This window comes from Psammomys obesus, unplaced genomic scaffold (genome assembly GCF_907164565.1).
Source record: "Psammomys obesus unplaced genomic scaffold, mPsaObe1.curated_primary_1811, whole genome shotgun sequence".
NCBI classification, from domain to species: domain Eukaryota; kingdom Metazoa; phylum Chordata; class Mammalia; order Rodentia; family Muridae; genus Psammomys; species Psammomys obesus.
This window is the reverse complement of record NW_026596125.1, coordinates 5,878,969-5,906,521: the sequence shown is the minus strand read 5'-3', so window position 1 is coordinate 5,906,521 and position 27,553 is coordinate 5,878,969. Positions and strand designations below refer to the sequence as shown.

Here is a 27,553-nt window from a genome sequence, read left to right as displayed (position 1 = left end):
AATTAAGTGGATCGGACATCTTTGAAATCTGAGTATTTTTCTCCCTTTTGACTTATTTTACCTGAGTAGCCAAGTTAAAGCCAATTTTACAGCTAACCAGTGTAGGCAAGCATGGCCCTGACTGTGTTCAGAGAAATATTGAAGACTCGACGATAGCACACAGGAAGAAGCACAACAGCTGGAGCTCTAAGTTCATGTTTATTAGGTATTCCCCTCAGACCCACCTTCTATAGAAATGCATGTTAGTTTGTTCAATACATGTTATTAGAAACAAAAAACAAAACAAAACAAAAAAACACATAAAAATCCCGATTTAATACATTTTTATTTAACTTTTTTCCATTTCCTTATAAAACAGTCATTTCCACACTAGCAGCTCTCACCCCTAGAGTGGGGGAGGGGGGTTAGAGGAGGTTGGGCACCTCCAGAGAAAATGGGTAGGGGAGGAGTGCCCAGGGTTACCTCCTCAGGTTCTTCTGGGCCTGTTTTAACAATGTATCAAAGTCAAGAGAATCGAATTTGCTCTTCACAGGGGCAGGATCGAAGTCTTCCCGGTTGGAGTCTACCGAAGCAGAGAGGGACAAACATTACTGTCTCTGAGCACGCCTGCCCTTCTGTGAAGAGATGTAGGAGAACCTTCCCTCTCAGCCCACCCTTTAGGTTCTTTGTATGGCAAGTGTCTAGCTTCACTCCCAAAGTTCTCCGGAAACTGGATGCCATACCTCAAAGCCTAAAAAGCCTTCATAACTCACCAAGATCAGAGTAACTCCTCTTGCAGAACTGCCTGCGGCCCCCAAAGCAGAGATCAAAAGGCTGCTCATCTGCCTGCCGCAATTTGTGGCCACTCTCAATGGCTGCAAACGCTTCTTCAGCATAACGGTAAGTGACGAAACCATAGTTGTCACTAGTGGGGAGAGTAAGCCATTTGCGCACAGGTCATGGAGAAGACCCCAGAGTACAGAGCTATGTCCCTCTCAATGTAAAAACAAGGTGACTCCACACAGGCCCCGGCACAATAAAACACAGGAAAGACAGAGAAGCATCAAGGTATACGAATTTAACAGAGCCAGGTGTGGCAGTGCATGCCTTTAATCCCAGCAGTTGGGAGGCAGGAACAGGTGGATCTCTGTGAGTTTGAGGCTAGCCTGGGCAACACAGAGAAGCCCTGTCTCAAAAAACAAAAAGTAAAAAAGAATTTAACAGAAAGAACGCCTGAACTTTAAAACTTACCCCTGAACTCGAAAATGAATGGTGCACTCCTCAATCTCTCCAAAAACAGAGAACCTCTGCTTCAGCTCTGACCGAGTCATGCGGCCAGGTATCTTCCCAATGAAGACCACCCTTCTTTCTTCCTGTTAGATAAAGGAAAGTGACCCTCTAGGAACCAGAGCTGCGGCTGTTGATGGATTCTGAGCACAAGGCACAGGGTAGGGACCCTCCCATGACCTGCTTCTGTACTCACTATTGCACGCTCCTTCTGTAGTACTCTCTGCCTTTGGTAATGGTCATTTGCACGGTAAGAGCTGTACCTGGCAAGAGAGGTACCATCAGCCCCACACACAAGTCAAGACTCAGAAATCTCAGGCACCTGCCCTGCACCCTAGATACACTACCCTCCAACACATGCTCATGCTCACCGCCGCCTCCGGTCACTTCTCCTGCGAGGGGACAGGGAGGGAGAGCGGCTTCTGGAACTGGATGATGAGGACGAGGAAGAGGAGGAAGAGGAGGAAGAGGATGAACACCTTCTGGAACGTCCAGAGGAACTGCAGCTGGACCTGGAATAAAGGGCACAGGAATGACAGGAATGGTGCAGACATGTTCCACTACCTTAGCCAGGCTCAGAGCTGCCTCCCTGTCAGGAAGCTCAGGACCAAAGATAAAGGAGAGCAGAAGAGGTTCAGAAAGTTTTCATTGCAGATAACAAATGGGAGACCATTCATAAAATTTTAGATATATCAAGTTTTACATGAAAATCTTCTTACTCTTTTCCTTAAGATGGGGCCTAGGTACACAGCCAAGCTGGCTCTGGAACATGGGATTCCCCTGCCTCTGCCTTGCCAGCACTAGGACTGTGCTAGCATGCCCAACATGAAGTTCTTTCTTGTGGTGCTGAGGATTATACCTAGGCCTTCCACACACTTGACAAAGTTCTATTACTACTGAGCTTTAATTGCTGCATGCTTTCCACACCACTCAAAATGGGAAACCAGTGGAATAGAGAGGAAATTCAGGGAGAGTCAGGAGATGGGGGGCCAGCTTATGCTAGCTTTGGCAGCTACTCTATCGAAAGCGCTCGCTGGTGGGTACCAGAGTCTGAGTTCTAACTGTTCCTATCTCAAAGGAACACAGTATCCAAGGCAAGAGACTACTGTTCACAGCCTTTCGGAAGATAGACATCAGTGTTAAAATACAATGTTTTTTTGAGATAGCGTCTCATATATCCCAGACTGGCCCCAAACTCTATGTAGCCAAGGATAATATAACCCATGATCCTTCAGCCTCCATTTCCTCATTGCTAGGATTATAGGTATTTAAGACATGTCGAGTTTATGTGGCACTTGCTGAGAATCAAATCCAGATTTTCACACATGCTAGGGAGGCACTGTACTAACTGAACTACAACCATAGCACCACCTGACAAGAGATCTTTTCCTTTTTTTACATTCATGTATCATGTGTGTGTATGTGTGCCACAGCATGCAGAGGTCAGAGGACAACTTTCAAGAATTGTGTTTCTCTCATTCCACCATGTGGTACCAGAATCACACTCAGATCACCAAACCCAGTAGCATGCATCTTTACCTACTGAGCCATCTTACCAGCACTTCAGGTTACCCCACTATCCTGAATTAACACCAAGAAAATGGTGTACAGGCACTGATGATAATAATATGAGATAATCAGTCAAGACCTAACAGTCTACCCAAGGCACATCTCAAAGAAGCAGAAAACTGCAGAAATTTCCCAGCCTCCAACACAGGATAATCCCACAGCTTGCCTCCAACATTTCAAAAATAAGAAAGACAAAAGCCAAAGACAGAAACCTTCTGCCATAGTGACTGAAAGCATATGAGTTAATCCACAACCTTTTTAAAGAAAACCACAAAACAATTCACGAGCTTCTGAAATGGAAAGAATCTAACAGGCCATCAAAGCTCACCTTCGCCACCTCTTGTGGGGGGGGGAGAGGGACCTGGACCGGGACCGGGATGAGGAAGACACCGATGAAGAAGAGGATGCTTCACTGGTCCGGTCGGACCCAGAGCTGACAGAACGGCTGCTGCAGCCACGGCGGCCCTGCCAGCCCCGACTTGGGGGGCTGACTGATCTGCAGGCTTTTCGGTAACAGCGCATTGACCGCTGCTTGCCCGGGGGCTCAGAGGGAGTCCTAGTGTTCGTGTCATTCCGGCAGGGTGAGGCCTCAGGAGACAGCAAGGTGGACGGGGCAAGACAAGGCGCTGAAGGATCTGCCTGCTCATTGCTAGTCCTGTGGTCAAGTGGCTCCTGGGAAGTAGTTGTGCATGGAAGTAGGGGAGCAGCTGGGCCCAATGACAATACAGGTTTGATGGTGATGTCCTGATGGCGCTTGACATTCCATCGGGAGCCCACCTCTGGAATGACTAGGGCAGGCATCTTTTTTGGGGGTGTCCTGCTTCGGACACAATAGTCATGGTCCCCAGAGCCCACATGGACTGGACTAGGGCCATGGACGCCTTCTTGGAGGCAGGCTGCAGCTGGATGTTTGGCCTCTGTAACTCCTTCAAGCTTCAGGGTTCCCTCCTGGGCGGTAGATTTAGGAGATTTGGCTTTGGCCAACAGGGAGACAGCAGCCAGGGGCTTCCATAACTGGTGGGGAGGGGTAGCTGGAGGGGTGAGCCCTGTGGGGGGAGGGAGGATGGAGATAGCAGGGTGAGAGCCAGTTCTATACTCCAGGTTCTGTGTACTCAGGCTTGAGAGCCCACTTCTCAAAGTGTACTGAACATCAGCAACAGCCCAACTCCTCTCGCTGCTTCAACTACAAGCCATCCGGATCTACGGTCACCCACTCCACTCCCTGAACCTACCTAGTGACTAGGTCCTTCTAATGTACCTAATCATTCTCATGTTTAAACCCAACCCTGCACCTAGCGTTTCCTAATGTCTAGGTTGCGTCTTGCCTAAACTAATGCCATAAACTTACCCACTTCCTTTCCGGCTCCATCCCTATTATCTAGATTCCTGTTAGACAAACGATCCAAAAACCAACATGATAATGCTTTTTTAGTTTTTTTCTTCAATACATATATATGATGTTCAAGAAGCTTAACATGGCATTCCAAGTTCCCATAATCTGCCCTATTGTTTAATGACTGTAGTCCTAACTCTTGGTTTTGCTCTGTCCACTGCCCTAATTGGCCTCTACTCTCCTGGTCAAACCAAACCACTTACAGAGCTGCAAAATGTAACAAGCTGACTGCTTCTGCAGCTCAGTCAGTGCTCCACTCATCCCTAAAAGCTACCACCTGACTGACAGCAGTGACTATTCCCAAGCATCAGCTCAGGGACAACATTCTCTATAACCCTCCCCTTACTGGCCCCTCACATCCTCCTGAATAAACCACCTCTGAATCCACATGTTCATCTGTACGCACATCTGCCCCCTTGACCATGAACACAAAAATGGAGATGAGATGTCTGTACCCCAATGCCTACACACACCTGATGTACAGACAGCAGGTGCTGCGTATGTGCTGCACACACTAAGAGCCAGAGTTCAACCTGAACCCACCTGCCACGTTGGCCAGTTCTGGGGCTTGTAACCGGTCTAGGGGCCTCTTCTCCTGGGGAGTGTCAATGCTGCTGGCAGGGGGAAAAGGGAAAGCCTGGTTCATTGCCTCAATATCTTAGACATCTGCTTTCCTCAAAAAGCAATAGAAGGTACATAGAAAAATAAACGGGATGCCCAAACTGACCCCACAGTCTTCTAGCACAGAAGGGACATAGTGACCGAGCTATAGATTGGACCTACTCAATTCTGCCGAATTTCAGAAGGCTGGCTAGGACCCTCAATAAAATGACCCTGTGCACCACCCCGCACCCCCTTCTTCATCAGGATCGTTGCCTTCCAAGCTCAAATCTAACTGAAACCAGCGTGAAACATGCTTAGATCAGGAATGCAAGAAACAAGGCCTAGGCCTTCTATGGAGTTAGGGGAAGCCCTAACTACTTCCCCCCTGCTTTAAGTGACCTTATCATCAGCACTGAACAAACCTGAAGTCTAATAATGGAAGGGAAGAAATCTCGAAGACATAATTTGCCAAAAACATAAGAGGCACCTCCAAGGCATTTGAATTCCTAATTGTACATACCCTCCCCCAACTTATTACCCAAGATAGCATCTGGCGATAACAGAAAAGGGGACAGGAAAATGGGGGAAGACACTACTCGATGAACATTCCTGCCACAAAGGTGTCCAGTTGGAAGTCCTGGAGTGCTGGCCGGCTGCTGACCAACAGCTGTAGGGTAACTCGCTCACATCTCCATACTTACCCTGAGTTTCCTACAGCCAAGCTGTCAGCAGGAGCCGGGGGAGGACACTCCTTTTTGGCTGTAAAAAAATCATATTAGTTAAAAGCCCAACCAGATGTTCCAAGAGGAGGTGGCATAGAAGTGCATCCTAACATCCAGAGAAGAAATAAGCCAGCTTTGCCTACATAACCCCTGCTGAACTCAGCTCCAGTGCTACCTAGACATTTAGCTATTTCTCTTCTGCTCAAAAATACCCACTCCCCACTGAATCTGAGACAGAGTCCAAATTGATGGGCCTAGTCATCAAGATCAACATGATCTGCCTAGCCATATATTGAAACAAGGTTTCACTACGTAGCCCAGCAGGCCTGGAACTCACCATAAAAACCAGAGTGGACTTGAGCTCAGAGATCTACTTCCCAGTGATGGAATTAAAGGTGAACACCACACCTGACCTTAGACTTGTCCTGCAGCTGAATTGAGGCCCATGGCACAGGCTAAGCATGGTTCTCCCATGAAAGCACATCTCAACACATAGTCTTCTTGTCTCACTGTTTTATACTCTACCATGGACTACAGATACCTGATAGCAACTCAAGTGTCACCTGTGAAGGTTCTTTGCCCCAAAAGTACCATGCACTCCTCCAGAAAAGAACACAGTAACCCCCACAGCACCTAGCATAGGGTCGTGCCTTGAGCAAGTCATGTTCTTTATGGTCTTCCAAATGGATTTTTTGTTAGTTTTTAGAGCTGGGTTCCTCTGTGTAGCCCTGGCTGTCCTTGAACTCAGAGATCCACCTGCCTCTGCCTCTGGGATTTATTAATGGTGTGCACCACCACACCTAGCTCCAAACACATCTAATAGGAACCATGAAATACCCCTTTTTTCTGCCTTCCATACTACATATAGAAGGGTTTCTCTCAGAGCTCAACTGAGTTGCTCCCCTGTGGAAAACGTCCCCATCCAACCCCACCTCCCTATATACTCCCTTATTTACCCTTTATTTATTTATGTCCTTGGCTTAAGACTACTCTCCCAGGTGGAATGCTGTCTCGAGGTACCCATAAAGTGGCTCTTCTGGTGGTTGAGACTGGCCCCTCCCTTCATCCCAGTTCAAGCTGCTATAAGGCTAAACCCAGAGGAAGCATAAACAAAAATTGGAGTTGGAACAAAACTACCTAGGTTCCCTCACCTTCTGATTTCTCAAACTGCTCCAAGAGACTGGACAGGTCTGACGCTTCGATCCCTATGAAGGGAAACAACACAGGTTTAAAGTCTAGCTCTCATCATCTGACTTAACAGGTCACAGAAAACCCTCGCTTCTTCCTGCCCATCGAAGTGAATGAACCAGGGCACATCAGGGACTCAAAACCAGAGCTCCATATCTCAACAACACTCCCCAAGAAACCCAACAAGGGCAGTCTCGTGGAAGTTATTCCCTGTCCTGTGGGCAACACCTCCAGCCAATGCCTGTACCCTCCTTATGCTAACTGCATTGTCACTCACCAATCTCACTGATGAATGCCTGCACCACATCCTCAGGACCCCGAGTACGTGGGGTGGGCAGGAAGGACAGCTTCCTTAGACGGGCTGGATGGACAGCAGGCAGCTTTGCGGCAGTGCTCTGCCTTGATATGGGAACAGCCTTGACAGCAGTAGGGAGTGTCTTCTCCCTTGGTCTGTTCTCCTGGGGCTCAGGCTTTAGCCTCTCTGATTTAGACTCCACAACAGCTACACACTCAGCAGACAGACTTGGAGAAGTCTTGTTCTGAGGACTTTGTACCAGGGTGGACACTTTGTGTTTCGGTTCTGGAGATACAGGCACTGGCTGAACCTCTGGCTTTGTAGGCTCTAGCGGTGGAGCGATGGGGCTGGCCGGCCCAGAACTTAGGGAAGGAGTCACTGGCACAGGAAGCACATCTTCAGGAGGACCAGCTGGATTACTACTGGGTTCCACATTTGATGGGGGAACAGCTCTTCCAGTAGAGGCTGAAGACAATGGAGGTGGAGAAACAGTAGACCAGAATGGAGTCTGTTGCAGCCCTGGGCCCCACCCCAGGGGCCCATAGGCACAGCTGGAGCTGTAAGGTGAAACCGGTGCAGGAGGGGGTACCCAAGGCACATTGCAAGATGGAGGTACAGCATAGGTAACGGGAGTACCAGATACCATGGGCATCGCTGGTGGTGGGGGCAGACAAGGATAGCCAGAAGGGGACACAGAGGGATAACAAGGCCAGGGGGGCACAGGGGCATAGTGAGCATAGGAATCAGGTGGTATTTGTCTCATTGACACTGGAAGTCCAGGAGGTTGCAAGGGAGGTGGAGGCACACTGGGGACCCCGTGGCCACTTGAAGGAAGGGAAAGCAGAGGAGGTATGCCTGGAGGGAAAGGCAAAGGAGCGGGCACTGTGGGAAGGATGGGCCCAGCAGAAGACACAGAGTGCAAAGTAGGAGGGGGTGGTCTAGCTGGAAGTGGCATCTCAAGAGATGGCACCTGCTCAGGTTGAGTTGAAACCATAAGTTTGCTTGCAGATGGCTCAGGACTAGGGGAAGCAGGACTGGAGCCCACAGACACGGAACAAGTCTCTGGCACAGCTACAGGGTTTCTCTGTGGAGCTATCTTCTTGGCTGGGGCTGGTGGAACAAGACAAGGAATATCTGCTAGCCCTTTGGGGGTCTCTGGGAGACTAGGCCACTTGCCAGCTGGGGGCTGAGAATTCCGGTCTTCTGCCTCTGTTGGCCGCTGCTGCCTTCGCTGACGGTACTCAGACAGGCTAAGAGGCCGAGGTCTGGCTTCTTGAGCTGTAGCACTGGTACTACTTTCCACCTTCAGAGGACCCACAGCACCCTTGACTTCAGAGGTGATGACCTTTGGTTGGTCTGAGGGCTCTAGGGAAGGACGAGCCCCCTGAGCTGCTGCTATTGCAGCACGTCTAGGGTCAGTTGGTCTGGACTTAACTAGCACAGGATCTACTGGAGCCAGGTCATTTGGAATAGCACCAACTGCCACTGTGTTAGCTGGAACAGCAGCAGTTGGAGACAAGTTATCTGAAGTAGGAATAGTCACTGCAGGTTCAATTCCTGTCCTGTCAATCTCAACTGGGCCAGTCGGCACTGGTCCTACTGGGAGAGGACCAACCAACTCTGTACTAGTTGAAGCCTGGTCAACAGGTATAGCATCAGCATGGTCAACTGCAGTGGAATCAGCTTCAACAGAGACAACAGGCATGGGGTCAGCTTGGGCAGAGTCATTTGATGAGAGCATGGAGTTGGCTTGACCAGCCTCCACCAGTTTAGGACAGAGATCTAGAGCATCTTCTACAGCAGGACTATCATCCGGTCCTGCACTTCTCTGTAGGTTCTCTGACCCAGTCTTTTCCAAGGCAGCTGCCCATGCCCGAGCCCAAGCCCGTGGCTTTCCCCTGCTCTGAGGAGCCCCAGCCTCTCTCTGAAGTTCTTCCTGAGGCTGTTTCTGGGAGTTGCCTGCCTGAGAGTTCCCCTCTGTAGCCACAGTAGACTGTCCACGAGAAGATGATCTCAGCTTCCTGGTATAGCTTTCTAAACAGGCTGCTGGCTGCCCCTTGCTCCTCTTCTTTCTGCCCTTTCTGGGAATTCTCTGAGAACCCTGAATTGCACTGGCCGGTGGGTTCTGAGGTTCCCTGGGTGCCAACGACTCCATGATTTCCTTGGGTTCCAATAAGGAGGCAGAGTTCAGAGAGAATTCTTCTTGATCAGGGCCAGGAGCAACCTCAGGCACGGGAGCTTCTGACCCAGGCTCCATGGTGGGCATGAGTAGCTGCAAGGCAGGACTGGTCCCTGCAGACTCATCTAGGAGCACAGACTGGGACCCAGAAGGGATCTGCCGCACCACAACTGGAATCTCCAGGTCATCCCCGGCTGTGGCTGCCTGGCCCACGATCTCCAGCACCACACAACCCTCAGGCAGCGGCAAATCATCAGCTTGTTCCTGAAGCTCACCCTCAAGAGATGCCAACTGGGTGAGGTTGGGCAAGCAGTATGGATGCATAGCCCGTACCAGTTCACTCAAGGAGGAGATGCTCTCATCCCCAAGTGCTGGTGCTGCCACCTTTGCTGCTGCTGACGTGTCTTCTTCCTCAGGGCACGCTAGGTGCATGGGGAAGTCCACGATGTTCACCGAGTTATCCAGTTCCTCAGCAAGCATCTGACCACTGAAGCTGGTGACCTCCTCCTCTTCTTCTCCATCACTGCGCTGCTGGGGAGGAGGGGACTGACCCCATCGAGGTCTTGCTCGTGAGGATCTCCAGCTAGGCAGCTTAGGGGAAGAAGTCTCTAAGAAAGGAGGTGGAGACAAGTCCCAAGCAGAATCTGCAAGGGGCATCTCAACCTGCAGGAAAGAAGAGAAGATTCAGGAGGCATTCCTTAAGAAGCGCTTTCCAGACCGTCCCTATCTAGCTACGACCCCCCATCTGTGAGCTCATGAGGGTCCCCAGGTCAGGCTTACCCCACTCACCCTACTACTGCCTGTGCTGGGCCCCAAAGGGTCAACTGGGGTGATGAGGTCACGTTCTGGGGGTGTCCGAGAAAGAGTGAGTAGCTTGTGTAGCTAAGAGAAAGAGAGACCCCAAATCAGTCTGTGCAGAGCTATATGAACAGGCTCACAGTGGCCCTACAGTCCTCCCCCATCCCATACTCACAGAGGAGCTCTCCCGAGGAGACGCAAGCAGCTCTGAATCAGGAATGCTGTCAAATGGGGAAAGGTTCTCAGAATCTGCATTGTCCAATATCTCCGTCAGAGCTGTGAGCAGCGACATTTCATTCTGGTCCTCCAGAGATAACCTGCTCTGCTCCAAAAAGACAAGAGGGTCCCCCCAGATCTCCAATAAACTACTAGGCCATAAGAAGAACTAAATGCCAGGAGAACTCATCTCCCACACTCGAAAGGCGGCTCTGAACAAGAGGTAGCATGGGCTCCAGTCTTACTATCCAGCCAATTCTAGTGCTAACAAAGACCTGTTAGACTGAGTCATAAGTGTGGGTTTCACACTCTTATACATTCAAGTGAGATGGAAGATGCTCAGGAAGGAAACCATACTGGGCTATATTGGAATTAAGACTCAAAAGCAGTGACCAGAACCCCTGGACATGTAGGTCAGAGAACCGGATAGGAGAATAAGCTCTAGAGCACAGTCCTAAGTGAAGGCCTCCTTCATAGGCCATACTCTCAGTCTGCAGTCTAACCCACCCGCACACAGAAACACCCTCCAAGGACTTAGGTTGGGCATTTGATAGCCTAAGACAGAACACACCATGTAAAAATGCTGTCTGAAGAACCCCAAGCTCTGCCCAGCTCACCTCGCCAAGACTCCCGAAGTCCTCAATGAGGGACATGAGGGAGGCATCCATGTAGCTCTGCATGGTCTCCAGTAGTGTCTCATCCTGCAATATCAGCTCCTCCATGTCCAGGTCTTTCTCCTTTAGAGATGGGCCCTGTCGAGAAAGGTTGACAAAGCTAGAGTCATTCCCCTCCTCATGGACCTACGGCAAAAGATCGAAGTTGAGTCAGAAAGACCCAAGTTCTCTGGAGGGCAGCTAATTGATAATTCCATTAAAATCAGGTATCCAGCCCTCTACCAATGGGCTTCAACAGCATTTGCCACCATGGTGGCAACTGTCTATATAATGTGACCTGCTGTCCTCTTCTGGCATGCAGGTATACATGCAGCTAGAGCACTCATACATAAAAATAAATTTGAAATAATTTAATAAAAAAAATAAGTCATCTGCTGCTGGGCGGTGGTGTGGTACGCCTTTCATTGCAGCACTAGAGGCAGAGGCAGGTGGCATATTTGAGTTCAAGGCCAGCCTGGTCTACAGAGGGAGTTCCAGCATAGCCAGGGCTACAGAGAGAAACCCTGTTTCAAAATAAATAACAGAAGCCGGATGTGGTGAATAAACAGAGAAACCCTGCCTAGAAAAAAAAAAAAAAAAGAACAGAAAGAGAGACAGATACAAGTGACATCACTGTCAGCGGGAAAGTACCAGATGAAAGGGCTTACCAAGAAAAGGCTCAGCCAAGAGGCAGGTAAGCTCCAAACCATGACCCACACCAAGTTCACCTCAGGCCTCTGTTCTGTACTGAGCTCCAACCTTCCTTTCTTTCTTCCTTAAGATTTATTTATTATGTACACAGTGTTCTGACTACATGTGTACCTGTATACCAGAAGAGGGCACCAGATCTCACTATAGATGGTTGTGAGCCACCATGTGGTTGCTGAAATCAAACTCAGGACCTCTGCAAGAGCAGCCAGTGCTCTTAACCTCTGAGCCATTTCTCCAGCCCCAAAAATGTGCAACCCAGGATGGCCTCAAACTCCTGATCCTCCTGCCCCCACCTCCTTCAGCAAATCCTATCTGTGTGTGCTACCACAACCAGCCCATACCTTCTTTCAAGAGGATTTCTTGGGCTTCCCTATTCCATGTTGGTCTCCACTCAAAACAGCTTGAACATTTTTCTTAATCTTTCAACCTCCTGACAATCACATCCTGCCTATCCTGTCAAACCCAGAACATAACCTGGGCCACAGAGATGCTTAGCTTCTCAGTTCAGTCCTCGGAACTCACCAGGCAGAGAGGATTGATTCCTTCCAGTTGCACTCGTCCACACACCCAGTACACAAGGTACACAAGGGCCCCTAACCACACCACACATCAAACAATGTAATGGTTTAAGCCTTTAATCCTAACAAACAAATAAACAAACAAACCTGGCACTGAAATTCTTTAATCCCAGCACTTAGTAGGCAGGAGAGGCAGACCTCTGAGTTCAAGGAAAGCCTGACCAATAAGGCAAATGCCAGACCAGTCAGAACTACCTAGTGAGACTGTCTCATAAACACAAGTAAATTAAAAATGCAATAAACAATTACTTTTTAAAAGAAGAAAATAACAGATTCCCAATTCCTGTGGCAAATAATTCTCAGGATCGTATTCATTTCTATTACTCTGTGCAACACAGAGGATTATATATGCCTATATTCCCGTTACCCATTAAGCCTTACAATGTCTTCTATACAACTAATATTCATACTCCCTTTTCTTCTTTAATGCTGGAGACAAAACCCACTCTAAGAGGCTACAATTGAGCTACACCTCTAGGCCCAATGGTGAGCCACAATGTCAATGGTAGTTCTAAGGGAAGTCTCTTCACCACCCCTCCTAAAGAGAAAGCTTGAGTCCACAGATGCAGAGGCCCCACCTGTTACACATCTGTAAACTAGCAGTATCTTTAGCTTGGTCATGAGGCAGGACCCGCCCAGACCTGTCAAGTGTCATAGGCAGGGCACGGGCAAGGCCCAAAATGGAACTGGTGGGGCCAGAGCCCCAGCTGCGCATATCTGCTCTGGGAAGCGTGGTGTAAAGGCCTGAGAACAGAATCAAACAGACAAACCAGACTAGACTGCCTCCTGCCACCAAGGGAAATAAATGGAGCACTTGGACTCTTCCAAAAGAAAAAGCAACAGGCGTGCCTACATCTCCCCACGCACCCAATCCTTTTAAAAGGTGGAGTTGCAGGGCCCAGGGAGAGGAAGGGCTGGTTTACAGACACTTCAGGAGTCTAGGCCCAGAGATAAACTGAAAAGGCAGCAGTTTGAAGGACTAACCCCTCCCATCCAGGTCTTCACAATCCTGTAATTACAACCAGAAGCTGAATAGCGCCTGGCTCAGCAAACAGTCATAGGTGAGCAAGTAGCCTGCATCTTTAGCTGCCCCGCCTCCTCCTTCTACAGCCCAGCAAGTAGGCCAGACCGGTCCAGCTCTATAAACCACTCATCTCTACTTCAGCAGGTGCTGGAGGCCAACACAGAAACATGTGCCTCCCTTTACATGACTTCATCCATACACTTCACAATCCTCCATGGGGTCAAGAGCATCCAAAGGCTAAGTAAGTCCAAGCCAAAAGTGAGCTGGCCACTATTAACTCCAACGACCGCAACTGCCTCTCTCGTCAACTTTGCTCATCCAAAATTGTTCAAAGCCAACTTTAATTTTAGTCTCATGTAGCCCAGGCTGGTCTTGCACTTGCTACATAACCAAAGCTATCCTTAAATTCTTGATTTAAGGATAAATTCTCCTACCTGTACGCCCAGCCCAGAAACTTTTTTTTTTTAATGTTTCTAGATAGTTTAAAATATATTTGTGGCAGGAGCAATGACAACAACAACAAAACAAAACAGGGAACTAGTTAATTCCTAAGACCATCATAAATCCCTTCAAAAGGCATGCGTTGCCTTCTTTAATCCCATCACTTAGGAGGCAGAAACAGGTGCACCTCTGAGTTCAAGGCCAGCCTAGTCTACAGAGTGAGTTCTATGACAGCCAGAACTACACAGAAAAGCAAAAAATAAAATAAAAATCCCTTCAATGGAATCTTACTGCTTCTTAGCACTGGACTTAAAACTCCTTAGAACTCCTTATGTTCTGGTATTGCTGCCAGCCTCTTCAGCTTGTCCTCTCCCATCCCAACCTTCTGCTGGCCTCTCTTCCCATAAGCCTTGACTTTGTTCTTCACACACACAAAAAGTTTTTCACAGTTCAGTCTTGGGGGGAGGGGGGGAAGGTGTCTCAATTTAAAATGTCTCTTCCATTTACAGACTCTTTGAGTTAGATTATTGATGACTACCTAACCCCAAATAGCCTGCACTTTCCTTCTGTCTCACCTACCATTATTTAAACTTAAGAGACTGCAGGGATCACATTTGCATGGCCCAGAAACACATCTGTACTTAAACATATGACACCTAGACAAGGACTGGGTTGACTGACCATGTGACTTACATGAGAGCTCTTTCTCCCAGATGGTGATGGTGAACACTGGCCACAGAAGATGTGAACGAAAAGCTGGAAGAAAAGGGTGGCTGATGCCAAAGTCATTCTCTCCTGTTTTGGAGGACCTAGTGTCACTGTGAAGCCTGCAACCCAACTTTCACCTCCTATAAGGGTTGCTGTCAAGGACTCTGCTCAAACTGCTTCAAGAATGCAACTAATTCCTGCTCACTTCACTGCCACCCAAGCATTTTCAGAAGTCCAGTAGGATAAAAACACTCAAATAAGGAGAGCTAAAGGGGACACACAATCTCAGCACAAAGAGCTCTTCCTGACCAATTAAATGTTCAACTAAGGTTGAATAGTTATCAAACCACCTCCAACTTTCCATATCTTCACCAAAAATTGCAGAAAGCCTCACAGACACAACTCATTCGGTTGTGTCCGTGAATTCACCAGAGCATGCCTTAACTATCTCCTCCCAAAGAGATGCTAGAGAAAAAGTAAGGCGAAAAAATTAACTAGTCCCAGGTAAATTGACCCTCCCATGACCCTTGAATCACATGAAGGGCTGAAGGCAACCAAAACGCCAGTGTCTGTGACTCACATCCCACTCCAGGCCGGTCGGACCGAAGCCTCCACGAACTCATGCCTCCACAGCCCTTCAGCCTCAGCTCTAACCCTCGCCTCACACCCTGACTCTGAGAACATCTGGAAAGTTCACCATCTGCCGACGGAAGGCGTTGTAGGCGCACGCAAGAGGGGAAACTCCTAAGGCTCTCAGCAAAGTTCTCTCCAGCAGCCTCTACCTACCTCCAGGCCGGAGGCTCCCCAGCAGCAGCCAGAGATGGCGGGAGCGGCCGAGACACACCCAGTTCCCGGCAGTGCGGCTCCAGCGCGGATACTAGATGCCCGACAGCCTGGGACAGGAGCCACGTGGACATCCTTCCCCGCCCCCACGTGGACCCGCGCCCCGCGCTCCCCCCGCCCCGCCGGCAAGCCCTACCCACGTGGGCGCCCGCGCCGCCTAGGGGGAGGGGGAGCCAGACAAGTTCTCCCGGGAAATTGTCCCCCCACACCCCACGTGCTCCGAAAAAGGAACTACGGCGCCAAGCTGGTGGGGCTCTCCTCCGCATCCTTCAACTCCCATCCCGAGTCCCTGACGCCCCAGCGGGCCACGTTTCCGACGCCGGACACGGTCCCTCCGGCGTCCCCCAGGAATCGCCGCAGGGCTCCTGCCTCTGCTGGCGTAGCCCCAGCAAACGACTTGGGTCCTCCGAGCCCTCCCCAGCTCCCGCAGCGCCGGCACACAAGTGCTTCCTCTCTTTCCCGCGGCGTCCACGTGTCACCGCCCGGCACACGCCGCTTTGCTGCCAGCCGCGGGCCGCCGGCCACCCTCTCACCTGCTCCGCGCCGCTCACGGCGCCCGCGGTCCCATGCGACGCTTGACTCCGACTCGCCCAACCGCCGCCGCGAACTCCACCGCCAGGGTCAGGACCCGGGTCCCCAGTCGGAGGCGGCGCGACTCGGTCTCTCCGTCCCCGGCGCGCCGCCATCTTGGCCCCTGAACACCCAGCGCTGTTCTGATCGCCGGCGCCGCCTCGCCCAGCCGATTATAGGAAGGGAACTACATCTCCCGAAGGACACTGCAAGACTACGAATCCCAGAAGGCCATGCAGCGAGTCACTTTCCCACCCTGGAAGAGGACGGGGACCCTGACCTCCCTCGAGGGTTTCTGGGAATAGTAGTCTCTGAAGGAAGACTAGCTGTAGGAGCTGTGGGCGTATTGTAGGGCTGTTTTGTGGCACTGTCGGAGACTGAGTTGCTGAGTGCGCAGTAGTAAGGAAGAGAGTTAACATTTGCGTATCACTTTATTTGTGTTAATTTGTCCAAATGTTAGACCCCTTTCTTTGTTTGACGTTCTACCTGCTGTACTTTCTTTCCTCTCACCTTAATTCAAGTCGGCCGCTGTCTTGAAACAGCACCCCCAAGTGGACACTCGCAGTCTAGACACTAACCCTTACCTAATCTCATACTGCGGCACTAGTGCAAATTTTTCTCTTAAAATACCGCATTTTCACATGTTCCCTACAGTTACTCAGAAACCTACGTTGGTCTCTCTCTAGCAAGCTCCTTTCCTACTGCTCCAGAAATCCTTGCCATCCCCAAAAACAAGTATTCTTTTTGTCTTTGTTTCTCTGCATGGAACCTCTAACCTCAAAATAGCCTTCAAGCATGTTTTAATGTAGGAAAGCTTTTCTGATTATCCTCGCAGGCCACGCTCCTTTTCTGTATTTTTCCACTTCATTTCTATCTTTACTGTTCATTCATTCGTCATATTTTTCTGTTTTTTAAACAACATTATTATTATAAAACGTTATTACAAAACTAAATAACCTTAGGTTATTTGAGGGGCTGGCGAGAATGCGCAGCGATTATGATTACTTGCTGCTCTTTCAGAAGATCTAGCACCCTTGTCAAGTAGCATACAAACACCAATAACTTCAGCTCCTGGCAATCTGATGCCCTCTTTAGACCAGAGTTGGTCTAAATGTGTGCTTACATGCACACATTTGAAAGTCAATGAGATGGCTCTGCGGATGAGGTACTTTGCCACTAAGCCAGAATCCACACGGTGGTGTGGCAGAAGGATTGAGAACCAACCCCCTAAGGTTGTCTTTGGACATCCGCACATCATGTGCACCCACCTCACATACACATGAACATGAAGTGAAAAAACCTCGGTGAAAAGGATTTTTAAAAAAGATTTTTTGAAATAGTGTACAGTGCCGGGGGCTGGAGAGATGGCTCAACAGGAGCAGTGGCTCTGCAGTTGAGCACACTGGCTGCCCACAAACATCCCTAGTTCTAATTTCGGGGCAGTCCACCACCCTCTTCTGGCCTTCATAGGCACCAAGCACACAGGAGGTACACAGACATTCATGCAGCAAAACACTTTACACACAAATACATAATATAATAAAGTATTACTACAAAAGAAGATACTCTACATCTTCTGGCCTCCACATTCATGAAAGCACACATAAGTGTGGCAAGCTAGGTGTGTTGGTACATAACTATGACACTCGCACTGGGGGAGGGAAAGCAAGAGGATGAACTATTCAAAACTTGTCAGAGGGCTCAACCCGTAAGTACCTGAGGACCACAGTTCAATCCCTGGAACCCACATGGTAGAAGGAGAGAAAAGAACTGACTCCTAGGAATTGTCTTCTCATGCAGGCATGCATGCATGTCATCAGACACACAGAATCAACACATGTAAAGAAAAGAAACAGAGTTCAAGACCAGCCTCCACTATGTAGCAGGTCTGAGACTGACCAGGCCTATGTGAAACCCTTTCTCAACAACAGGAAAAGGTACAGCACACAAACTGGGCTTTTTATTTGGGGGACGGGGTTCTCAGAGACAGAATCTTCCTCAATAGCTTAGGCTATGACTTATATAGACAGGCTGGCCTTAAACTTGTAGGAATCCTGCCTCAGCCTAATTGCTGGTATTACAGGGAATGAGGCACCATGCTGACTCCATATTCATTTAACAGTGGCATCATTCTGTACTCAGTGGCTTCACAATTTGCTTTTTTCATGTAGCAATGTGTTAGTTAAGTCACTAGACAAATGTCGCCTGAGCTATTGATGAGAACTAGTTCCATTACATGAACATATTATAATTTAGGGTTTTCATTATATCTAGACTTTCTCTATTACATATCGGGTTATCACAAACATCATTATGTGTAACATGTAGCTGAGGCTGCCGTTGTGCTCTTGACCCCCGTCTTTGCCCCCAAAGCACTGAGGTTAGAGGTATGTCCCATGCCTAGCTGTTGGATATTTGTGTGTGTGATAGGGGTTTGGGAAGAATAGATGGGTTGAACTAGGGTTTTATGTAGCCCTGCTGGGCCTCCAAGTTTATCTATAGCCGAAGGTGCTCTTGGACTCCTCATCTCCCTAGCTTCATATCCCTGTTACAGGTGTTTGCCACCATCTCTAACTCTATTGGTTTGGTTTGGTTTGGTTTGGCTTTAAGTGATAGGATCCCACCAAGTAGGACTGACTATTCTGGGACCAGGCTGACCTTGAACTTTTATCATTCTTTCATTTCTTTTTTTTTTTTTTTTTTCCCCTAGGATGGATTAATGTAAGTGCTAGGAATTGAACCCTGGTCCTTTAAAAAAACAAAAAAAAAAAAAAAAAAAAAAAACAAAACAAAACAGTGCTCTAACCACTGAACCATCTCTCCAGCCCCTTCCTTTGTTTTTTTGTTTGTTTTGTTTTGTTTTTCGAGACAGGGTTTTTCAGCCAGCATATCTGTGGCTGGCCTGGAACTCACTCTGTAGACCAGGCTGGCTCTGAACTCACAGAGGTCCACCTGCCTGTGCCTCCTGGGTGCTGGGATTAAAGGCCTGTGCCACCACTCCAGGCTCCTCCTTCCTTCCTTCCTTCTCTCTCTCTCTCTATTCATGCCTCTGCTTCAATCTATATTAAAGCACCTTTCTTAGGCAGATAGTGATGTATAATCCCAGAACTCAGGAGGGTGAGGCAGGAGGACTGGTTTAAGAATTCAAGGTCAGCCTGGGTGCATAGTCAGTCCTGGGCCTAGCTGGGCTGCAGAGTGAGACACTGTCTCCGGAAACAAAACAAAACAGACTCCACTTTGCTCCACAGAAAAAAAGTAAGGTTTAACTGGGTGTGGTAGCACTAATTCCAGCACTCGGGAGGTAGAGACAGGAAAACAGTCCTTGCATTCCAGGCCAGCCTGGGCTACAAAGCTCTAGGCCAGTCAGGACTACATAGCAAGACGCTATCTCAAAAACAAACAAACAAACAAACAAAACCCCAAACATGTAATTCCCACATTTCCATGAAACTTTTCCTGAGAATTAGCAAGAATGCTGTAAGATGCTGCTGTACTTTACCCTGTGGAAGAGACTGTAAACGGTGCTAGGGTGTAACACTGCTGTATTTCCGGCACTAAGGAGCTGAAGCTGAATGTTAGAGGACAGCTTAGACTGCACAGAGAGACTTTCTCTCCTCCCCACAGAAAGCGGGAATGGGGGCTGAAGCTGTAGCTCAACAACCAAGCACTTGCCTAGCTCACAAGCCATAGACTGAGCACAATCACCTCAAAAGAAAAGGATGCCCTGGCAACACGCTTCCTGTAGACTCAGCTGTTCAAAGCTGAGGTGCAAGACTTGAGTCCAGAGATTCGGGGCCAGCCTGGGCAACACAGTGAATTTTAGTTTCAAAAGAGGAAAAAAATAAAAGGCTGGGTGGTGGCGGGGCACACTTTTAATCTCAGCACTCAGAGGCGGGTGAGGGGTGTCTCTTGAGTCTAAGTCCAGCCTGGTCTATAGAATGAGTTCCAGGACAGCAGGGCTAAACAGAAAAATCCTATCTCAAAGCAAAACTGTAAAGGAACTTTAATCCAGCAACATGTTCTGATCACATCCAAATACTTTCTAGATCAGTGGGATCTCAGTGGAATGCAGGCACACGTCCTTAGTACACACCTTTAATCCCAGACAGGGACCATAAAGTTAGTTTACAGAAAGTAGCACCCATTGAAATTGAGAGGCAAAGTGACAAATCAGAGAAAGATTTGGCAGACTAGGATATGGCCAACTCATGAGAACAGGAAAAGAGGTGATTTAGGAGCAGCCCAGTGGGGAGGGGGATTCAGTTTACCAGGACAGTTGTACAGAGACAGGTTGCAGAGAGACAACAGGCTAGACACAGGTGAAAACAGAATGAGCCAGAGAATGAGAAGGACCCAGACGATTAGAACACGGTTCTAGAGTTAGTTTGAGGCCAAGCAGAGCAATCCAGTCAGAAGTGAGAGAGACCTGATGGAATCTGTCAGTTTGGAGAGGAGTTTAAGCCAAAAAGCCAAAACAGCTGAGTTGAACCAGCCAGCCAAAGTTCAGAAAGAGCTAGGAAGTGTGAGCTTATTCAAGAGTAAGTCTCAGAGGCTGGAAACATTCTAGACTCAGATTAGATTGTATATGGAGACTAGAAGCAGACTGAGGCAGTAAGCCTCCAAAACAACAATCTCAAACAAGGAAGATAAAGTTAACTATATAGTTGTATCAGGAGAATAAATGTTATTTTTACACAAAATAAAGAGAGAGAAATAGGAGTAGCTGAGCATGGTGGCACACATCTGTAATCCCAGTACTTGGAGGCAGAGGCAGCAGATCTCTGAGTTCGAGGCTAGCCTGGTCTACAAAGCTAGTCCAGGTCAGCCAAGGTTATACAGAGAAACCAAAGAGAGAGAGAGAAAAATAGGAAAAAAATAATCTCTGAGTCTCCATTGTAAAGGGAGGAGAAGACTTCCTGAGGAATGTGTATTGCTGACATGAGCACAGTCATGTCAGGACCCCAAGGCCTCACATCCATAGGAATGGCAAGTTCTTTCCGTGGTCCCCCAGAAAATGATGATAGTGTGCACAGAAAGTATCAACCACAGCTTCCTGATTCCACGTGACTACAGCCTGAGACTGCGCCCGTATAGACACTCTGCCAAAATCTGTGAACCTGACTCAGGTTCAGCTGTGTATACCAAACCAGCTGACTTTCCTGGCTGCTTGTAGGTCTTCACCAGAGGGCACAGCCCACCCAGCCCCAGCTTTTCTGTATGTGTTTGTTTCTTCATTCTCCATCAACGGTGTTAGGCCAGTCCCTAAAACCATGCAGGTCTAAGCACCAATGAGTGCCAAAGATGAGTTTGTGACTCTTAGTTTGTCTACATGTATATCCTAAAGGACACGAAGAAAAACCTTGGGAAACTTCTCATTTGTCCTTGCTGGGTCCATGTCCACCAAAGACTTACCTGATTATACGAATTGACTTACCTTTTGTTTGTTTGGTTGGTTTGGTTTTTCCACACAGGGTTTCTCTATGTAACAGTCCTGGCTTTCCTGGATTTGATTTGTAGACCAGGCTGACCTTGAACTCACAGCCATCCCCCTGCCTCTGCCTCCCTGAATGCTGGGATCAAAGATGTGTACCACCAAAGGTGTGTCCGTCCAGCTTTCTTTTTGTTTTTGAGTAGGGTCTCACCCTATAGCTCCAGCTGGTCCGGAATTTGCTGGCCATTTGGAACAACTTCCCCAGTTCTGGAACTCCAGGTGTGTGTTATTGCATTTTCATTTTTTTCTTTTTATTTATTTATTTATTTATTTATTTATTTGTTTGTTTGTTTGTTTATTCATTCATTCATTCATTCATTCATTCATTCATTCATTCATTCATTTAGATTTTCAAGGCAGGGTTTCTCTGTGTAGCCTTGTCTGTCCTGGACTATCTTTGTAGACTAGGCAGGCCTTGAACTCACAGAGATCTGCCTGCCTCTGTCTCCCAGAGTGCTGGAATTACAAGGGTGGGCCACTGTGCCTGGTTCCCATAATAATTTTCAAGGGGAAGAGAGTGTATTGACCAAGAAAGACAAAAAGAGAGGGCAAGAGAACTTGCTGCTCTTGCTGAGGACCCAGCCAGCACCCCCACGGTGGCTCACAACCATTCACAACTCCGAAGCACCCGAAGCTCCCTTCTGAATTCTGACGCACCAGATAGTCACGTGGTGCACATGTGTAATACGCAGACCAAACACTCAATATTCATGAGATAAATCTAAAAATCAGCAAATAAAAGCTTTTTTGTTAAGAGAGAGATTAATAACGTAACATTTTCCAACGTGAATTACTAATCAGAAGCCAGGCACAGTGATACAAACCTGTAATCCCAGCATTCAGTCCCCGGAAGCAGAAGGCTTACTTCAAACTCAAGGTCTCTCAGGAGGTTGAGGTAAGAGCGACAAGACTTGGCACCATCTGGGCAACCTTCAGTTTGAGCTACATTTCCAACCCTATCTAGGAAAGAAGAACAGGCACAGGGCCACACTCAGAGGAGGCAGGAAAATGGCTGTTGGTTCAAGACAAGCTTGGTCTACACAAGGAGGTTCCAGGCTGGCTAAAAATGAAAGACTCTGTCTACAAACGCTCTTCTATCCAAAAAAATCTTAAACCCTTTCACAAGGACTCCACTTGTCTCTGCTCATCCCAAATCTACCTGCTAAGCCCTGGGACCTCTCTTTCCCTCTTTGCCTGCATCACAATTCCCAGGGCTGCTCCAAAGATGCTCTTTCCTTACCAGGAAGGAAGGAAAGAAAGAAGGAAGGAAAGAATGAATAACCCAGACAAGTGCCTGTTAGCTCTGTGACCTTGGGCAAATATGAATCACCTAAATTCCCAAGGTTCAGTTCCTCTTAGCATAACCATTCATTCAACACTTACTGAGAAAACAAAACAAAACTGGGCCACCAAATCACCTAGTGTGGAAGCTGGAGAGATGGTTCAGTGGTTAAGAGCACTGTCTGCAATTCCAAAGGTCATGAGTTCAATTCCTGGCAACAGAATGGTGGCTCACAACCATCTATAATGTGAACTGATTCCCTCTTCTAGTGGATGTAAATGAAGATAGAACACTCATATACATAAAGTAAATAAATCTTTAAAAAAAAATCATCTAGGGTAGGGATGGAAGTGAGAACAGAAAGGGTAATCCTGCTGGAGAAGATATCAAGGAAGCATTTTTTAGTTTTTAGAGAAGAGGGAGAAGTGTTTTAAAAGAAGGCTCAAATTTATTAACCTCCTGGGTAGAACATTCCTTTTGATTTTGTTTTATGAGATCGGGTTTCACCACGTAGCCCAAGCCAGGCTGGCACGCAGAATGCTGCTGGGACTACGCGTGGAAATCTGGCTAGCACAGTTTTCGTTATACACATACGTGGCCTGAGAGCCACAAAAACGGAGGGAAAAGTATGTATTCTGTTTTTTATACATTTTTAAAATTGCAGGGGCTGGAGAGATGGCTCAGAGGTAAAGAGCAGTGGCTCTACATACAAAGGTCCTGAGTTCAACTCCCAGCAACCACATGGTGGCTCACAACCATCTATAATGAGATCTAGTGCCCTCTTCTGGCGTGCAGGCAGAATACTGTATAAATAATAAATAAATAAAATATTAAAATACTAATGATGAAATTGTACAGTGTTTCATGTGCAGTATGCGCATGTGTGAGCATGGTGGCACAGGTGACACTGTATGTATAGTGGTCAACTGACAACTTTTGGGAACCCATCTCTTCTTCCACTGAAGACTCCAGGTACTGAACTTAAGTCCTCAGGCCTTTATGAGACACATTTTTACCTGGTGAGCCATTTTTACCAGCCGCACAAAATCATTTCTAAGTAAACATATGAAGAAATAAGTTTCATTATGACATTATCTTTCTCTTTTTTCTTTTTCAAGACAGGGTTTCTCTCTGTAGCCATGGCTGTCCTGGACTTGCTTTGTAGACGAGGCTGGCCTCGAACTCAGAGATCCACCTGTCTCTGCCTCCCTAGTGCTGGGATTACTGGTGTGCACAACCCAGCTTTTTTATGACATTTTCAGGGTTGGTGACAGAGTTCAGTGGTAGAGTACTTGTCTAGCATGCATGAGGCCCTGGGTTCACCAGTACTGAAAAAAATATGAAATCATGAAGCTGTATTCTTTCTAAAAAGTTGTTTCGCGTGTATAGGTGTTTTGCCTGCACACGTCTTAGTAACATGTGCCCATCTGCATTCTGTGCCCTTAGAAGCCAAAGGAGCATCAGATCTCCTGGAATTAGAGTTATGTATCATTGTGAGCCTCCATGTAGATGCTGGCAACTGAACCCTGTTCTTTGCAAGGGGCAGGGGAGGCACTCCAGAGGCAGGCATGTATCTCTGAGGCCAGCTACCAAGCGAGTTCATGGGGTACACAGAGAAACCCTGTCTCCAAAACAACAAACAGAACACCGCAACCTGTGCTTTTAGCTACTACGCCATCTCTCCAGCCTTATACTTTATTTTGTATTCATCCTCCTTCCACTCTTCTCCATCATGTCTTTTCTTGCCGATTCCCACTCCCTTTCTTTCTCTATTTTTTACGAACAGGGTTTCTCTGTGTAGCCCTGGTTGTCCTAGAACTCTGGCCAGACCAATCTGGCCTCAAACTCAGGAATCTTCAGAGTGCTGGGCTTAAAGGCCCAGCCCTTTTTGTCTCTTAAAAAAATCTCTTCCTTCCCTCTAAATAAGATGTATTGGGCTGGAAAGATGGCTCAGAGGTTAAGAGCACTGGCTGCTCTTCCAAAGGTCCCGAGTTCAATTCCCAGAAACCACATGGTGGCTCACGACCATCTATAATTTGGTGCCCTCTTCTGGTGTGCAGGTGTACATGCAGGCAAAACACTGTATACATAATAAATAAATAAATCTTTAAAAAAAAATGTATTAAGCTCTCCGAAGCCCAGTGTTGCAGCGCTGAAGACAGGCAGAGTCACGTGCTCTCTACCACTGAGCTGTGGCCCAAACCTGAACCTCAATTTGCTTGCTTGCTCAATTCAGGCAATGAACAGCACCTTAAGGTCCTCAGCAAATCCAGGGGTGGTGCCCCAGCACTTGGGAGGCGGGAGCAGAAGGATCAGTAGTTCCAGGCAGGAGAAGCTAAGTTGGTACAATGTCTGCTGTGCAAGCGAGCCCCGCACCTACACAAAAAGTGCAGATGTGGTGGTAAATGCTGGTAACCCGCACCGGGGCAGTGGACATGGGCCCTGCCCCGGGCTCCACACTGGCCAGCCAGCCTCCCCCTACTCTGGGAGTCCCACAGCTCAGTGAGAGACTGTCTCAAAAATAAGATGGCTCTCCAGGAAGTACACCAGAGGCTGACCTCTGCCCTCAACATGCTCACATGGACCTATGCACGTAAGAAACTATGTACACATGTGCAGAGGCACACAGAGCTGTTCATACCCATACAGCCACAACCAAATGTAAAATAGTCTTATATAGGAGACCACAGGTGTGGAATGCCTAGCAGAGCCTGGTACTTAACCACTACTGCATTGTTTGTTTGTTTGGTTTTTCAAGACAGGATTTCTTTGTGTAACAAGCCCTGGCTGTCCTGGACTCAGTTTGTAGACCAGACTGGGCTGGCCTCCATGCTCGGTTTTTACTCTTTCCTTGCATTTCACCTTCTCCATCTCCAATCTAGGAGAACCTCTGCAAGGCAGGGAGACCTCTGTAGGGTAGGCTGAAATCCGAATTGTCCACGCCGGGTCCACCTTGGAATCTGGTCTAGCTAGTTATACGGAATGAGTGGCCTCAGGGACAAATGGTCACAGGACTGCAAGAAGGCACAATCATGGATAGTAGAGATAGGGAGTCAAAGCCGAAGCATATTCCCCTTCCTCTACACCACTTCACATTCAGTGTCCTCCTGTCCTCCTTGAAATAATCTCAAAAAAAAAAAAAAAAGAAAGCATACAGGTACTACCATCTCCCCAGCACCACTACTCGGGAAGGAGGGGCTACGCGGATCGGGGTATACTATGTCTGGTTTACATCTCATCAAGCCGCAGGTACCAATTACAGAAGGTAAAGCTGGAGCTCAGGGTGGGGCTGTCGGCTGTCCCGGGGATTCGGGGGTGGGGGATAGTGCTGGAATTCAGACCCAAGCATTCCGAACTCTGGAATATTTGCTGCCTTAGGGTCTCTCTGCTCCCTCTAGTGCTGACCTCTGAAAGAAAGTGGAAAGGAGATGGACTCTGGCAGAGGGTGCTGCCAAGGCAATACTTGTGTGGGGACAGTTTCAGTCAAGTCCCTCTATGTCCTTGGTGGGGGTGGGGACAGGGGACTTCAAGCGTGTGTGGCGCTCCCCCTATCCTCTAAGCACTGGGGGAGGGGTGTTCTCATTCCCAGGCACGCCCTCAATCCCTAGACTTTCCTTGCACAGTTTCTTGCTCCTCAGCAAAAAGCCAAGGTTGGGAGAAGGGGTCTTCTAACACTTGACCTTCCACCTCTGTAACCCTCCCCGGCCAGCCAAACCAGCTGTGCAAATTCGCCTAAGTCGGGGTAGGGAAATCAAACACTATTATCAACCAAACCCCCTTATTAGCGACAAAGAGAAGCCACCCCCTACCCAATCTAGTTCAAAAACCTTAGGCAGAGGATATCAGCCCAGGTCCCCAGCATCTAGCCGCGGAACACACCTTGAAGCTTAAGAAACTGGGCTCGGGGACCCCCCTGGAGCTCTCTCCTTCAAGCAGCTCCCCTCCTCCCCGCTAATAGGTATTTCCTGTTTATGAGGCAGCTAGGGCTGGGCTTTGGGGAAGGGATGGAGTTCTTCCTCTCTAAGGGTTGGGTTGGGGAGTCCTTGAGGATTGCCTGAAGGTTGGGAGGGTTCTCCCTTTGGAAGACTGTTTCTAATGTACACTGTCCAGGATGCCCCACCCCCAACCCGCGCCGCGGCCTCTGCCCCTACGGGTAGGGGGCACTGGAGAAGTCGACTTCCTGTTCTCCACCTCCAAAACCCTCAACAGAGAGCTGCTTCCAGGGGGCGGAGGATGCGGGTGGGTGGGTAGAAGGTTCTAGGGCTGGAAGGAGAAAGTGGGGGAAGGGAGGTGTCTTAACTGGTGCGTCAGAGCCTGCAAGAGGAAAGGATGGCCTTCGTAGTCCATCACCCCCCCCCCCAACCTTGTGGTCATTCCACAGCCCCGTGTCCCCACGCAAAATGCCGATCTCAGGCCCTTAGGCGGGGGAGGGCGGGGACCCTACTTAATTAACCCTTTTAGCTCTAGTCCCACGGTCTGGTTAATTTAGAAAGGGGGATGAGCGTAGGGGTTGCTCTGAGAATTAGGAGGGTGCTCCTTTGCCCATCCAGCTTCGGGCGGGGCGCGAAACCCGGGGTCCGCAGACTAAGGCTAGGGTTCCCTGAGCGGGAGCGCAGGCAGGGGTCAGCGCCCCATCCTCCCGGGGGTGGAGAGAGGGTACACCTCGCTGCCCACCCAAGCTCCGCCTCCCCCCTTCCCCGCTCCCGCTCCGCCGCGCTCCCAACCCCGCGCACCCGGAGGACGGACGCCGAGCGAGCGGGAGGCTTCGCCTCCTCCCGCTCCCCAGCTCTCGCCCGCCCTCGCCGGGGTCTCTGCCTCCGTCTCGTTTTTTAAGAGCTGCGTCACATGCATGCCGTTCCCGGGAGCGCTCCCTGCCCCTCGCCGCGCGGCGCACGCACGTCGTCGCTCGCGGCGCGCTCGCCCGGGTCACTTTGACACAGCTCTCTCCTCCCACTAGCAGGACAATTAGCATATTAATAAAGCCCGGCCCAGCCCGACTCCGGCCGGAGAGCCGGCGCCTGCG

At 48.8% G+C, this 27,553-nt stretch overlaps 1 protein-coding gene across 6 annotated transcripts; it reads right to left on the bottom strand.

Moving 5' to 3' along the window:
* Positions 1 to 306: 306 nt before the first annotated feature.
* On the bottom strand, positions 307 to 15,923 carry Pprc1 (PPARG related coactivator 1). Of its 6 annotated transcripts, none has more exons than XM_055591575.1 (14): positions 15,721 to 15,923; positions 10,847 to 10,981; positions 10,189 to 10,335; positions 10,005 to 10,097; positions 7,019 to 9,878; positions 6,705 to 6,758; positions 5,533 to 5,590; positions 4,772 to 4,842; positions 3,164 to 3,881; positions 1,638 to 1,778; positions 1,463 to 1,529; positions 1,231 to 1,352; positions 753 to 904; positions 307 to 562 (listed from the first exon to the last, which is right to left on the bottom strand). In XM_055591575.1, exons 1-14 carry the CDS (start codon positions 15,871 to 15,873, stop codon positions 459 to 461), a joined length of 4,875 nt encoding a protein of 1,624 aa, XP_055447550.1. In that variant the 5' UTR covers positions 15,874 to 15,923; the 3' UTR covers positions 307 to 458. The 6 variants fall into 6 exon arrangements, with proteins under 6 accessions (XP_055447550.1, XP_055447552.1, XP_055447551.1 ...); XM_055591577.1 differs by having other exon boundaries at positions 1,463 to 1,523; XM_055591576.1 differs by having other exon boundaries at positions 4,772 to 4,839.
* Positions 15,924 to 27,553: the final 11,630 nt, after the last annotated feature.

What these genes read in the sequence shown, in the direction of transcription:
- Pprc1 (XM_055591575.1), bottom strand. Translation starts at nt 15,873, where the DNA reads ATGGCGGCGCGCCGGGGACGGAGAGACCGAGTCGCGCCGCCTCCGACT. An exon ending in AGAACTGGCCAACGTGGCAG is followed by an intron (nt 3,882 to 4,771) that starts GTGGGTTCAGGT and finishes CTCCCCCCACAG; the next exon opens with GGCTCACCCCTCCAGCTACC. An exon ending in ATTCATTTTCGAGTTCAGGG is followed by an intron (nt 905 to 1,230) that starts GTAAGTTTTAAA and finishes TCTCCCCACTAG; the next exon opens with TGACAACTATGGTTTCGTCA.